At 50.0% G+C, this 15,469-nt stretch overlaps 1 protein-coding gene across 1 annotated transcript in view; it reads left to right on the forward strand.

Annotated features, from left to right (window-relative positions):
* Positions 1 to 15,469, forward strand: part of DLGAP2 (DLG associated protein 2) — a 698,808-nt gene that overhangs the window by 655,976 nt on the left and 27,363 nt on the right. The window contains exons 8-10 of the mRNA XM_031669909.1: positions 10,868 to 11,217; positions 12,280 to 12,354; positions 12,797 to 12,870. Coding sequence (XP_031525769.1) covers positions 10,868 to 11,217; positions 12,280 to 12,354; positions 12,797 to 12,870 — 499 coding nt within the window. The remainder of the gene's footprint in view (positions 1 to 10,867; positions 11,218 to 12,279; positions 12,355 to 12,796; positions 12,871 to 15,469) is intronic.

The following is a 15,469-nucleotide window of genomic DNA, read 5'->3' on the forward strand; positions in this document are numbered from 1 at the left end:
GAGTTTGTGAGCGGTCTGTGCACACGTGTGTGTGTGCATGTCTGAGTGTGTGCACGTGGTGTATGTGTGTGTACACATGTGTGAGTGTGGGGCAGTGTGTGTGCCTGTATGTACACATGCATGAGTGTGGGGTGTGTTTGTGTGTGTGGACACGTGTGTGGGGTATGTGTGTATGTACACATGAGTGTGGGGTGTGTGTGGACACGTGTGAGTGCGGGGTGTGTGTGTACACGTGTGAGTGTGGGGTGTGTGTGGACAGTGTGTGGACCTGCGATGTGAGTGTGGAGTGTGTGTGGACTTTTGATGTGTGGGGGTAATGTGTGGACATGTGTGTGGTGTGTGTGAACTATGTGTGAAGTGTGTGGTGTGTGGTGGTGTGTGTAGAGGTGTGTGTGTGTGAGACACGTGTGTGAGTGTGTGTGTGGACATGTGTGGTGTGTGTGGACATGTAGTGTGTGGTGTGTGTGTGGTGTGTGGGGTGTGTGTGGACACGTGTGTGTGTGGTGTGTGTGGACGTGTGTGTGGTGTGTGTGGACACGTGTGTGGTGTGTGTGTGGTGTGTGTGTGGGGTGTGTGTGGACACGTGTGTGTGTATGTGTGTGTGGACATGTGTGTGTGGTGTGTGTGTGGACATGTGTGTGTGGTGTGTGGTGTGTGTGGGGTGTGTGTGTGTGTGTGGACACGTGTGTGGTGTGTGTGTGGACATGTGTGTGTGGTGTGTGTGGACATGTGTGGAGTGTGTGGTGTGTGTGTGGTGGTGTGTGTGGGGTGTGTGTGGACATGTGTGTGGTGTGTGTGTGTGTGTGGTGTCGTGGACATGTGTGTGTGTGGTGTGGTGTGTGTGGACATGTGTGTGTGTGTGGTGTGTGTGTGTGGTGTGTGTGGGGTGTGTGTGTGTGGACATGTGTGTGTGGTGTGTGTGTGTGGACATGTGTGTGTGGTGTGTGTGGACATTGTGTGTGGACACGTGATGTGTGTGTGTGGTGGTGTGTGTGGACGTGTGTGTGTGTGGTGTGTGTGTATGGTGTGTGTGTGTGGACATGTGTGTCTGGTGGTGTGTGTGGACATGTGTGTGTGTGTGGTGTGTGTGGACATGTCTATTAATGTAGACATTATGTGTGTGAACATATGTGTGTGTGTGTGTGGGTATGTGTGTGTGTAGACGTGTGTGTGTAGACATGTCTGTGTGAGTGTGTAGACATGTGTAGTGGTGTGTGTAAGTGTGTGTGAACATATGTGTATGGTGTATGTGTGGTGTGTGTGAACATGTCTGTGTGGTAATGTGTGGACATGTGTGAAATTGTGTAGTATGTGTAAGTGTGTGTAGACATGTGTGTGTGTGTAGACATTGTGTAGTGTGTGTGGACACGTGTGTAGAGGTATGTGTGTAGACATGTGTGTGTGGTATGTGTGTGTAGTGTGTGTGCGTTAATATGTGAGACATATGTGTGGTATGTGTGTAGACATGTATTATAATTAATAATGAACATATGTATGAGTGTGTGTGTGGACATGTGTGTGTAGGTAATGTGTAGACATGTGTGTGAACATTATGTGTGTGAACATGTAATGAGTGTGTGGTAATGTGTGGGTGTGTGTGAACATATGTGTGAGTGTGTGTAGACATGTGTGTGTGGTGCTTATGTAATGTATGAGTAGTAATATGAACATATGTAATGTAGTGTGTGTGTGAGACATATGTGTATGGTAATGTGTAGACATAATATTAAGATTGTGTGTATGTGTGTGTGAACTATGTATTAATGTGTGTATGAGTATGTGTATGAGTAATGTGTATAGAGGTAATGTGTGAACATATGTGTAAGGTAATGTATGAACACATGTGTGTAATATGAACATTATGTGTATGGAGCATATGTAGGTAATAATGTGAACATGTGGCATGAGTATGTGTAATTGTGTGTAGACATATGTATGAGTAATGTGTAGACATGTATATGTGTGTATGTAGTGTGTGTGTGTGAATATATGTGTGTGGACATATGTGTGTGGTATTAATGTGAACACATGTGTAGAAATTATTAATGTGAACACATGTGTATACAAGGTAATAATGTGTGAACATATGTATGTATGGTAATGTGTAATTATGTGTAGAATTGTGTATGTGAACATGTATGTGAGTATGTGTGTGTGGGCAATATGTGGTATCTATGAACATATGTAGATGTGTAATAGGAATGTGTGTGAAATTGTGTGTAGACATGTGAAATTATTAATAGTGTGTGTAGGGTGTGTGAGACGTGTGTGTGGTGTGTGTGTTGTGTGTGGGGTGTGTGTGGACATCTGTGAGTGTGTGGTGTGTGTGTGTGGACATGTGTGTGTGGTGTGTGTGTGTGTGGTGTGTGTGTGGACACGTGTGTGTGGTGTGTGTGGTGTGTGTGGTGTGTGTGTGTGTGTGGTGTGTGTGGACCGTGTGTGTGGTGTGTGTGTGGACATGTGTGTGGGGTGTGTGTGTGGACATGTGTGTGTGGACATGTGTGTGGTGTGTGTGTGTGGTGTGTGTGGACATGTGTGGTGTGTGTGTGTGTGTGCGTGGTGGCTGTGTGTGTGTGGACGTGTGTGTGTGTATGTGGACATGTGTGTGTGGTGTGTGGGTGTGGTGTGTGTGTGTGGTGGTGTGTGTGTGGACGTGTGTGTGGTGTGTGTGTGGTGTGTGTGTGGTGTGTGTGTGGTGTGTGTGGACACATGTGTGTGTTTGTGGTGTGTGTGGACATGTGTGTGGTGTGTGTGGACATGTGTGAGTGTGTGGTGTGTGTGGGGTGTGTGGGGGTGTGTGGACATGTGTGTGTGGACATGTGTGTGTGTGGTGTGTGTGTGTGGTGTGTGTGTGGACGTGTGTGTGTGTCGTGTGTGTGTGAGGTGTGTGTGGACACACATGTGTGTGTGGTGTGTGTGTGTGTGTACATGTGTGAGTGTGGTGTGTGTGTGTGGTATTGTGTGTGGTGTGTGTGTGTGGACATGTGTGTGGTGTGGTGTTAATGTGAACATAATAATGTGAGTGTGTATGGACATTATGTGGTATGTGTGTGGTGTGTAGACATGTGTGTGTAGTGTATTATTATGGTATTATTATTAAGAGGTGTGTGTGGTTGTGTGTGTGTGTGTAATTGTGTAGACAAATGTGTATGAATGTGTGTGTGGACATGTGGTAATGTGGTGTGTGTGAACGTGTGTGTAGTGTATGTGTGTGTGGTATTATTATGTGGTGTGTAGACGTGTGTGTGGTGTGTGTAAGTGTGTGTGGGAATTGTGGAAATTGTAGACATGTGTGTGTGGTGTATGTGTGTGTAGGTGTGTGTAGACATATGTGTGTGTGGTGTGTGTGTGTGGTGTGTGGCAGACATGTGTGTGTGTGTATGTGCGTGTGTGTGTGGTGTGTGAAAGGACGCGTGTGTGTGTGGTGATGATGTGGACATGTGTGTGTGTGTGTGTGTGGATGGAGTGGTGGTGGTGGACATGTGTGTGTGTGGTGATGTGGACATCGTGTGTGTGTGGACATTGTGTGGTGTGTGTGTGTGTGGTGTGTGTGTGTGGTGTGTGGACATGTGTGTGTGGTGGTGTGTGTGGGGTGTGTGTGGTGTGTGTGGTGTGTGGTGTGTGTGGACATGTGGTGTGTGGTGTGTGTGTGGACACGTGTGGTGGTGTGTGGTGTGTGTGTGGTGTGTGGACATGTGTGTGTGTGTGGGTGTGGTGTGTGTGTGGACACGTGTGTGTGGTGTGTGTGAATTATTATTATGTGAGTGTGTGTGTGTGGTGTGTGTGTGAACCGCGTGTGTGTAGTGTGTGTGTGGGCGATGTGTGTGGTGTGTGTGGACATGTGTGTGTGGTGTGTGTGGTGTGTGTGGGGTGTGTGTGGGGTGTGTGTGTGGACATGTGTGTGTGGACGTGTGTGTGGTGTGTGTGTGGACATGTGTGTGTGGTGTGTGTGTGTGGTGTGTGTGTGGACATTGTGTGTGTCGTGTGTGTGTGGTGTGTGTGGACACGTGTGTGTGGTGTGTGTGGACATGTGTGTGTGGTGTGTGTGGTGTGTGTGTGTGGTGTGTGTGTGTGTGGACATGTGTGTGTGGTGTGTGTGGGTGTGTGTGTGGTGTGTGTGTGTGGTGTGTGGACATGTGTGTGTGTGGTGTGTGTGTGGTGTGTGTTAGGTTGTGTGGTGTGGGTGTATTATTATTATTGGTGTGTGTGGACACGTGTGTGTGTGGTGTGTGTGTGGACATGTGTGTGTGGTGTGTGTGTGGACACGTGTGTGTGTGGTGTGTGTGGTGTGTGTGGACATTGTGTGGTGTGTGTGGACATGTGTGTGGTGTGTGTGTGTGGTGTGTGTGTGGTGTGTGTGTGGTGTGTGTGGACACGTGTGTGTGGTGTGTGTGGACATTTTTGTGGTGTGTGTGGACATGTGTGTGGTGTGTGTGGTGTGTGTGGGGTGTGTGGGGTGTGTGTGTGTGTGGTGTGTGTGGACGATGTGTGTAGTGTGTGTGTGTGGACATGTGTGTGTGGTGTGTGTGTGGTGTGTGTGTGTGGTGTGTGTGTGTGGACATGTGTATGAACATATGTGTAGTAATATGAGTATGTAGACATATGTGTGTAATTGTGTGTAGACAATGTATGTAGTATGTGTATCAGTGTGTAGACGTGTGTGGTGTAATAAGTGTATTATGTAGTGTGTGTGAACACATGTGTGAGTATGTGTGTGGGTGGAACATATGTGTGTATGAAATTGTGTGTAAGACATGTGTGCTTGAACATATGTGAACATATGTGTGAGTAATATGGGCAATGTATGTATGGTAATGTGTAGTATGGTAATATTAATGTGAACACATGTGTGTAGTAATAATGTAGTATTTGTGTGTAGTGTGTGTGGTATTATAATGAACCGTGTGTGTAAATAATAATGTGTAGACATATGTGTGTATGGTAATGAACATATGTGTAGGTATGTGTATAGTATGTGTAAAGGTATGTGTGTAGACATGTATGTGAACATGTGTGTAAGTATTATGTGTGTGGTATGTGTAGACATATGTGTGTAGTGTATGTGTAGTGTGTGTGAACATGTGTGTGTGTGTAGTGTGAACACATTATGTGTGGTAATGTGTGGTGTATGTAGTATGTATGTGGTATGTGTAAGACTTACATGTGTATGGTAATGTGTAGACATGTGTGTAAGAATGTGTGTGAAATTGTGTGTGTGAACATATGTGTGAACACTTATGTGTGTATGAAGTGTGTGTGTGTGGACATGTGTGTGTGGGTATGTGTGTGGTATTATTATTGTGGTGTGTGTGTGGACGTATTATTGTGGTGTGTGTGTGGACATGCGTGTGTGTGTGTGGACATTGTGTGTGTGTGGTGTGTGTGTGGTGTGTGTGTGTGGTGTGGACATGTGTGTGTGGGGTGTGGCTGTGTGGTGTGTGGTGTGTGTGGACGTGTGTGTGTGTGTGGTGTGTGTGGACACGTGTGTGTGGTGTGTGTGTGTGGACATGTGTGTGGTGTGTGTGGACCGTGTGTGTGGTGTGGTGTGTGGTGTGGTGTGGACATGTGTGTGTGGTGTGTGTGTGTGGTATTATTGTGGGGTGTGTGGTGTGTGTGGACACGTGTGTGTGGTGTGTGTGTGGTGTGTGTGTGTGGTGTGTGTGGACGTGTGTGTGTGTGTGGACATGTGTGTGTGTGTGGTGTGTGTGGTTGTGGTGTGTGTGTGTGGACACGTGTGTGTGGTGTGGTGTGGTGTGTGTGTGGTGTGTGTGGACACATGTGGTGGTAGTGTGTGTGTGGACATGTGTGTGTGGTGTGTGTGGACGTGTGTGGTGTGTGTGTGGTGTGTGTGGGGGTGTGTGTGTGGACATGTGGTGTGGGGCATGTGTGTGTGGTGTGTGTGTGTGGGGTGTGTGTGGACATGTGTGTGTGGTGTGTGTGGACTTATGTGTGTGTGGAGTGTGTGTGTGGTGTGTGTGTGTGTGGTGTGTGTGGACACGTGTGTGTGGTGTGTGTGTGTGTGGTGTGTATGAGGTGTGTGTGGTGTGTGTGGACATGTGTGTGGTGTGTGTGGACACACGTGTGTGGTATATTAATGTGTGAATGTGTGTGTGGTGTGGACATGTGTGTGGTGTGTGTGTGGGGTGTGTGTGGGGTGTGTGTGTGGTGTGTGGACACGTGTGTGTGGTGTGTGTGTGGACATGTGTGTGTGGTGTGTGTGGACATGTGTGTGTGGACATGTGTGTGTGGTGTGTGTGGTGTGTGTGTGTGTGTGTGTGTGTGTGTGTGGACATGTGTGTGTGGTGTGTGTGAACCGTGTGTGTGTAGGTGTGAGTGTGTGTGTGTGGTGTGTGTGGACACGTGTGAGAGTGTAGAGGTGTGTGTGGACATGTGTGTAGAGGTGTGTGGGGTGTGTGGCAGGTTGTTGTTGATGACGTATTGTGTGTGTGTGGTGTGGTTATTGTTATTGGTGGTGTGTGTGGACGATAGTGTTATTATTGGAGTTATTATTATTGTGGATTGTGTGTGGTTATTATTATTGGTGTGTGTGGACACGTGTGTGTGTGGTGTGTTATTGGTGTGTGTTATTGGTGTGTTATTATTGATTGTGTGTGGTGTTATTATTGGTATTGTTAGTTGTGTGGACGTGTGTGTGTGGTGTGTGTGGTGTGTGTGTGTTAGTTATTGTTATTATTGGTGTGTGTGGGTGTGTGTGTGGGGTCATTATTGGTAGGTTGATGTCTGGACATGCGCATACACCTCAAAATGACTTTTCTTTCTGCGTCTGTGAAGAAATGAAGAAAGGGAGGTGGTGGCAGCAAGTTTGCAGGTGCTTCTGGCATTTTCTTCTCTTCTTTGATGGTGGAGACGGCCAGTGCTGTTCAGGGATCCGGTGGTGACAGTGCCCTTACTGTGCACCCATCTCCACCAGCTTCTCTGGATGCTTATCTCCGCTTCGTGAGACGCCGGACACCACAGAGCACCCTCAGACCAAGGGAAGACAGTTTCTCCAAGATCACACGATGACATCATTTCATGTCTGAAGCAAGAAAGATTGAGTTTAATAGGACCAGAAGGAAGTGTGTGAGATGTCCCTGTCCAAAGATTTTGCAGGAAAGGACCGAGAAGCCCCCTTTCCCTTGGGCCCTGAGCGAAATGGTTAACTTCGACTAACAGGGGAGGTTTGGTCTGACAGCTGTGACTTGCCTGTGAGTCTGTGGATCCTGTAAGTGAAACTCAACTTCAGGGAGTAATAAAAATCATCTCAAGATATTAAATCACCAAAGGAAAACAGAGCAAAACAAGAGTTCAAGCGTCACAGCACATGTTTTATTTAGAGGAAGAGAGAACGGCAGAACGGTCACTTGCTGTTCTGCCAGAAGGTAAATAGTTTGAGGAAAATTCCACGACACTTGTAAAGAAGAGATCAGGCTGTATCCGCAGAGCACTAACGTGACCCGCGGTTCAGCCCCAGAGGAACCGGCAGACCACTGGGGAAATCCAAGTCAAGTTTGCAGTATCTTTATGCCAGAGAATAGTGGTTTTGTTGATAACAACTGACCCATTGATATCAAACCCTCCTCCACCAGGGCTGCCTTTCTCGAGCTGAGGCTGTGGGTGCGGATGCGGCAGCATCAGCATTTCTGCAGGACAGGCTGTGTCCACTGGCCCTTCCCGTGGCACCATTGGTGCGTCTGCAGGACAGGCCATGCCCACTAGCCCTTCCCGTGGCAGCACTGGTGTGTCTACAGGACAGGCCGTGTCCCCTGGCCCCCTGAGGTGGCATCGGTGCATCTACAACACAGGCCATGTCCACTGGCCCTTCCCGTGGTGGCACTGGTGCATCGAGACACAGGCCACGTCCACTGGCCTGTCCCACTCCCGCTTCCCAGGAGCAGCTCCATCCACCTCAAGGCACAGCCAGGTTCACCTCCAGGAAGCTTCCTTCAACCCCAGTCTCTGATGCTGCACCCTCGGCTCTCAGGGCTGCCTTTCCAGTGTGATTGTGGGCCTCACTGGGGCCAGGCTCTTAGCCTCTAGATAAACGCCTCCTGAAATCAGCGAATCTTACAATCTTATATCCACCAGCGAAGCTTGCCAGGCACTTTACATCCGTGCCCAACGTGGAAGAAAGCCCAGGGTCTTCAGCCTCCTTATCAGTGGTCTCCGGAAAGCCTATATGGTTACAGCAACCATGTGGACACTCAGGTTGAACTGAATGCTGTCGTCAAACGTCCGTGTGGGGTTTCACCGTGAAACTGATGATATGTTACAGACTCAGTACCAGTGAGCAGTTGTTTTAAGCAATAATTTTTTTAAAATACTTGGATTCACATCCTAAAATGTGGATTCCGAGAATACAGTAGGCTAAATAATGACTTTGACACTGGAACTTTGCTGATTCCGTGAAAAACAATGCCCTTCCACAAAGTTCTAACTATAACTTAACGAAAGTCAGTCAGTGGTGATCTCCGCACCACCACAGCACAGCTGATTGCTTCAAACCGCGTTTTCGTTTTAGTGGTTCTGAGAACAGCCTGGCAGGCATGTGCACACACATTTAGAAACAGCATAATCCCTTTAGTCATCCAGGAAAAATCGCTGTGTGCGCCGTCCCGGGTGGAGTGTAGTAAATTCTTCCTTTTGTATGCTGGAGGTGAACTGCTCCTTCTTAATCAGTTTGTTTTAAAAGTGTGGCATGCAACTACATTTTTACAAAGAAATCAGTTTAAAAAATCATTTCATCAGCCTGTAGCAAACACCTTATAAAGTGAGAAGATGTAGTATGCGATTTTCCTGTGATATGGAGATAAGTCATAACCTGCCCCATGAGCTTTTTTAATTTACAAGATATTCCACACAGGAAGGAAGGTTTAGTTGTTTTGTGAAATTTTTCAGACTCTTTAAATTTTACTTAAATACACTTAGTAAGGTCTGTGATTTTGAACACTGGCGACAGGAGACCTTTGAGAGTAACTATGAAACACATAATGAGCCAAGGTGGGGATGAATTTGCATGCATTTGCTTACATTTTCTGGGAAGGTCACTAACTGATTACTTTCCTCCCTGTTGCATTTCCCTGTGACGTGTGGTGACATGGTTATGACGTTTGATACATGCCATCGTTCCCTGCTGAGGTGAACCTCGCTGGGAAAATCCAACCAATCTGGGGTGTTTAGTGTCACCTTTTACTCACCTCAACCAATCCGGGGTGTTTAGTGTCACCTTTTACTCACCTCAACCAATCTGAGGTGTTTAGTGTCACCTTTTACTCACCTCAAACTTGCCAAAGAAAAATATATTTATGCTAAGGCAGATGTCACATTTTAATCTGTATTCCTGTGTCTCTGTTGATTTTGATTGTTACTACCCCTGTTGCTGGGACTCAAAACTTCTTCGGAATCAGTATTTCTGCTTAAGAGAACCAACGCAGAGCCAGCTTTGCCACTGGAGAGGTCACTGAGAGCCCCCGTCCGCAGTCTCGCTCTGGCACGCAGCAGACACCGGCCTGCCTTCGGCTAGAGCCATACAATCTGAAGACGTGTCATTAATGATAAAGACTCTGTTTTCTGTAAATTTCCCATGACAAATGGGTTAACATGAAAACAGCCACCTGCTCTCCAGGGCTGTCACGTGGAAACCCCTTTATCAATGAGCCCTCTTCACACCTCCACCCGCCGTCTCTCTGATCATGTGTCCATGTCACACTTAACACCCTTGATAAATCAACACTATGAAACACTGTCAGGAAAGGCGTCATGAGAAACAAGTGTTTAAACGGACCTCATCCCTGCCGAGGTGAGATGAATGCATGGTAACCCAACGCGTCCCACCCAGAGAGACAAAATGATTTCCTAACCCAGGTCTCTCCCCGGCACTATTGGCCTTTGGGATGGAGAAGTCTTGGGAACTTTCTGAATCTCCTAAATAGTGCCTTGAATATTGTCAGTTTTCAATCATTTTCCTTAAGGGATGGATTGACATTAGGGGGAAACGTCAGGAACAAAAGGAAACAAAAAGAAGACAGGATTTTGAATGTTTCTCTGGTAAAAGAGAAGCTCAGCACCTGACTGGTTTGATAACATCTGATCATCCTTCCTCAGTTTTCTAGCCTTCAGATTCTCTTTCCAATGCAAGGTTTTTAAAAATGTATCCACTTTGGGCTGGGTGTGGTGGCTCACACCTGTAATCCCAGCACTTTGGGAGACCGAGGCAGGTGGATCATCTGAGGTCCTGAGGTCAGGAGTTTGAGACCAGGCTGGCCAACATGGTGAAACCCCATCTGTATTAAAAATACAAAAATTATCCAGGTGTGGTGGGGGGTGCCTGTAATCCCAGCTACTTGGGAGGCTGAGGCAGGAGAATCGCTTGAACACAGGAGACGGAGGCTGCAGTGAGCCGAGATCGCGCCACTACACTCCAGCCTGGGCAACAGAGCAAGACTCCATCTCTCTTCTGAACCTAACGTGACAGAAGGAGCCTTTTCCATGATGACATGACCTGCGTAGAAATGATGCCACACCTGTGTGCTGTCCTGCGGGGACACACCTTGCTTAGCTGTGTCTCTATTGCTGGGTTTGCTGGTATTTTTAAATGACACCACACCTGCGTGCTGTCCTGCGGGGACACACCTTGCTTAGCTGTGTCTCTACTGCTGGATTTGTTGGTATTTTTATAATCCTGCACTTTTACAAGTATATTCATGTTTGCTGTCTCACTTTCCCCACATTTCATGCTATTGTCTTAGGCTAGACGTCCAGGAACAGACTTGCTCTGTCAATCACAGGGCGTGGGCGTGGTGAAACTGTAGACCAGAGGCTGGTGGGGGAGAACACGCTTGTTGACTTGGGACCTCTTTTCTTACAGCCGTCTCCTATACAAATTACAAGAAAACCCCCCCGCCGGTGCCCCCTCGGACCACCTCCAAGCCTCTGATCTCGGTGACGGCGCAGAGCAGCACCGAATCCACCCAGGATGCCTACCAGGACAGCCGCGCACAGAGGATGTCCCCGTGGCCCCAGGACAGCCGCGGCCTCTACAACTCCACGGACAGCCTGGACAGCAACAAGGCCATGAACCTCGCCCTGGAGACAGCCGCGGCCCAGCGCCACATGCCCGAGAGCCAGAGCAGCTCCGCGAGGACCAGCGACAAGGCCATCCTGGTGTCCAAGGCGGAGGAACTCCTCAAGAGCCGCTGCTCCTCCATCGGGATTCAGGTAGCTGCTCGTGGCCGCCCGTCAGGGCCTGGCTCTGCTCAGTCCTGCCAATAGCATAGAATAAGCCAGAACCCAGCCAGTGGCCCTGGATCCTTAGCACTGACCCTAACCCCAGCAGGGCTGCGGAACCTGAGAACAGGGCTGTGCGTTTGCATTGCAGACCTGCCAGCGCGGCGAGTAGGCGGGAGACCCCTGAGGTGACGTGGACCCCGGTCCAGGGCTGAAGGAAAGCCAGGGGTTCCAGCTCCCTGTCCCCTGTCACCCTGAAAATACACTCCGGGCCGCGCGTTTTCCAAGGGCCAAAGGCTGCCTAGAGAGGATGGAGATAACGCTATTTTGATGCTTAAAAGGGAGGGTTTCTGTTGAAGTCTGATTTTTCAAAAAGCTTCTCAGTATTGTGGCCAAAGAGTTGAGTGGGGGAACCAAAAGGTGTTGGGAATGAAGAGGTAAAAGGAAAGGTAGGCCCTCGTCCGTACAGAACCTGGGCGTACTCACAGCAATTTCAGGTACAGGCAGTCCCCTCAGCTGGGGTCACAGATGCTGCATCCGTGGTTTCAGACCACAGATGGTTGACCCACCGTCCATCCGGGCCCCCAGATGTCTACCCATGATACAGGCGTGGCAGACGGTTCCTTTCCCCGCGAATGGAGAGCTCTGGCCAGCTCCCGCCCACAGGGCACCTCCCTCTGCAAGTCCGTTTTAGGTGCAGTGCTGCGCACCCAGGGAGGCCGGGAGATTGTCCTGTGATCTGGGTCAGGCAGCCCATCCCTCCGGGATCTGGGAGATGTGGTTGAGCAGGGCTGGATGTCAAGTCCTCCGCCAACACGGCCCACCTCCTGCTTCCTTTTACCCCTGCATTCAGCCTGCGTTCCTCGGAGCTTTAACAATCAGATTCTTGATTGCCGCTGGGGCGGCGCAGGGAGGAGGGTGAGTGGAGCGTGCGTGAGAGCCGGGCGTGCGGCGCTGGTAGCTAGGCATGCGGGTGGAGAGAGCAGGGGAGCCGCCCGCTGGTCCAGGGCCTCCGAACCGGGTCTCCACATGTGGCTTCATTGTTTTGTTTAGGATTCTGAATTCCCAGAGCATCAGCCATACCCAAGGTCAGATGTAAGTACCGAAATGTGCTCCAAAGCCGCGTCCGCATGACTTTCATTTTCTCTCCCTTTTTGGATGTTTATGCGACTGCTCTTGTCGCCTCTGTCCTGATTCTATATGCCAGGCACTATGCTGGGTGCCCCCATCCATCCCCTCTTGCCTCTGTCCTGATTCTATATGCCAGGCACTGTGCTGGTTGCCCCCATCCATCCCCTCTTGCCTCTGTCCTGATTCTATATGCCAGGCACTGTGCTGGTTGCCCCCATCCATCGCCTCTTAGATGAGGACAAGGGGCTCACCAGGGTCCATAACCTGCCTGCAGCCCTGGGCCTCGCTGGGCCCGGGCACCTGTAAGCAGGAAAGCCAGGGTGCCCTCGCCTGTCTCCGTCTCCAGGGTCATGTCTGCAGTAGAGACTGGAGAGGTCCCCAAATTAGCCAGGTGACTTCCCACAGCCAGATACTCCCACCCTCTCTCTTTTCTCCTCAGCTGCCTCCCACAGGTGCCCTCCAGGATGTCCACCCAGCCATGACCGAGGCAGCGCCCACTTCTAAGCACGTGCAGTACCGACTTTATCTGAAATGAGTGGGACATAATTTTGGAAACTCATACAGTTAAGTCAGTACGCTGGGCACAATGCCGCCGCTTCCTGGCCCACCCACAGCCAGGATCCCACACCCCTCAGTGGTCACCCCTCTTCCACTCCCAGCTCTCCCCCTGGCACAGCAGCCTCTGCTGAGTACAGGCTTCTCCTCATCCCCCCAGCTTCCCCTGCAAAGCTCAGCCTGTGCCTTTACCCCCTCCCGGGGGCCTCTCTGGACCCCAGCCCCACACACTGTGTCCCGTGAAGGGGACTGCACCCCCAGCCTCTTGCCACCCTGCACCCAGCACTGTGCCTGGCACATAGGGAGTGCTCAGTAAATGTTGGGTGAGCGAGTGGACGGATGGGTCGCTGGGTGTGTGCTGGGTGAGGATGGATGCAAAGACAGGAATGAAGGTGGATAATAAAGTCACCTTTCAAGGCAGTAAGAAAAAAAAACAAAACATACAACATCCTGTGTGTTTTCTGTGCATGCTGTGAGCTGGTGACCTCACAGTTATCCAAAGGAAGCGAATTGAAAAGCTATGGAGAAAATGTAGCTGGAGCAGCTCCAGTGTCAGGATAAGGAAAACAGCCAAAGAATTGAAGCCACTGCAGGAGTAAAGGGGAGGAAAAGAAGGAACCGAGTGGATGAAAGACAGGTTCCTGTGGGTGCCTGGGAGGCCTCAGGAGGGGAGCTGCAGACAGCAGCCTTGCCAGGGCAGGAGGTGACAGGCTGAGACAGGAGTGAGCAGGCTGTGGACAGGTGGCCACGTCCCCGCCAGGCACCAAGGCACGATTTAATCCTCATAATAACCCTGTGTGCTGGTTGTTACTGTGCCCAGCCTATGGATGGGAAAACTGAGGCTCAGGGGGGTCAGGGACTTGCCTAAGGGCTCACGGCCAAGACCATGAGTGAAGCCAGCAGGTGAGACTCTGGAGCCTGCACTGCACTCCACTCCTCTCTGCTCTGCTTCTCAAAGAGGAGAAAACCCCAGAATGATTCTGTGCCCTCAGGAGCCTGCCCTGGTTCTGTTCCGGGACACAGGGCAGGTGTCACGCCGTTCTGAGCTCATAGACAAAGCTGGCCAGCCTGTGTTCAACCGGCATCCAACGGGACTGGCTTCCGGGAAACTCTGGGCACAGTTTTGTCTGAGTGCAGATAGCAGGAGAATCTGTGTTCTGCAAATGTCATTCCTACAGATGACCAGTGTCCATGCTACTGAACACATCTTCTGTGGAGCTCACGCCCTCTGTGGCCCGCTGGCTCGCAGAAAGACAGCTCCAGGGGGGTCCAGTCCCAGGGGGTCCTGTCCCACAAGGCAGCTCCCTTGTTCACAGTGCATTGCATGACCTTTTACTACCAGGGTTTGAATTCAGGATTCTCATTATAATTACCGGGCTGTGTCTAACATGATCCCCAGTGAGTGAGGGTCCTCAGCTCACACCTCCTATGGCCCCCATCCTCCCGCACTGCCCAGCTTAGAGCAGAAGCCAGTGGCAAGTCCCCTGTTCCTCAGATGTCTGGACATGGCCGCGTGAGTCTGGCCCTTACAGCAAGACACACAGACAGGTCTCATCAGAGCTCCAAATTTGCAGGCCAGATGCTGGTAGGAGAGAATGGGCCCCAGTCTTGGCACTCATAGGCCAGGCCTAGGATAAGGAGGAGAGCTTGCGGGCATGGCTGAGCCACCTCGGAGAGGTCCTCTGACCCGGTCTGGCCTGACCTTGCTTTTCTTCCAATTGGACCATTTGTGTTTTCACTTTCATTTTTATCCTTTGCAGTTTGTCTCTCCTGCTAAGTTTTCCATTTTCTTTTGTGTGCATGTGTGTGTTTGGGGAACTCTGTGGGAAATGTTTACAGCTCCCAGATACTGCAGTTAGGTGAGGTGGAGGCCTGGTCTAACAGTCAGGATCCTTCTGTCCCTGGTGCCTTATGAGCCCCACCTTTAGAAATGAGATCAGTTTTGTTGTTTTTTAATTTTTGAGATGGAGTCTTACTCTGCTGTTCAGGCTGGGAGTGTTGTGGCTCTCGATCCCGCCTCACTGCAGCCTCCGCCTCCTGAGTTCAAGTACTTTCCTGCCTTCAGTCAAGTAGTTTGGATTACAGGCATAGCCTACCACGCCTGGCTAATTTTTGCATTTTTAGTAGAGATAGGGTTTCACTATGTTAGCTAGGCTGGTCTTGAACTCCTGACCTCAGCTGATCCACCTGTCTCGGCCTCCCAAAGTGCTGGGATTACAGGCGTGAGCCACCGCGCCCGGCCAATGAGATCAGTCTCTATTCTGTGAGTTCACCAGGTTGTGAGAAGGCAGAGGCAACCTGGAAAAGACGCTGACTGGTGTCTGCCCGATTCTCCAGACACACAGTCAGCTGCTCTTCCTCACGGCTGCCCTGGAGCTCAAAGCCTCACAGGCGGGGCTGGCCACTCACCCCTAACTCTTGGAGGCAGAGCACATCTCAGAGGGAAAGAGGAGTTTGCATCAAATCCAGGGCACCTGCCCTGCTGTGTGTGAGGTTTGGAAGAGCAGAAATGATGGTCGGAGAGGAACCTCTGACTAAACCTCTGACAAAGCTTGAT

Source organism: Papio anubis, chromosome 8, assembly GCF_008728515.1.
Source record: "Papio anubis isolate 15944 chromosome 8, Panubis1.0, whole genome shotgun sequence".
Classification (NCBI taxonomy): domain Eukaryota; kingdom Metazoa; phylum Chordata; class Mammalia; order Primates; family Cercopithecidae; genus Papio; species Papio anubis.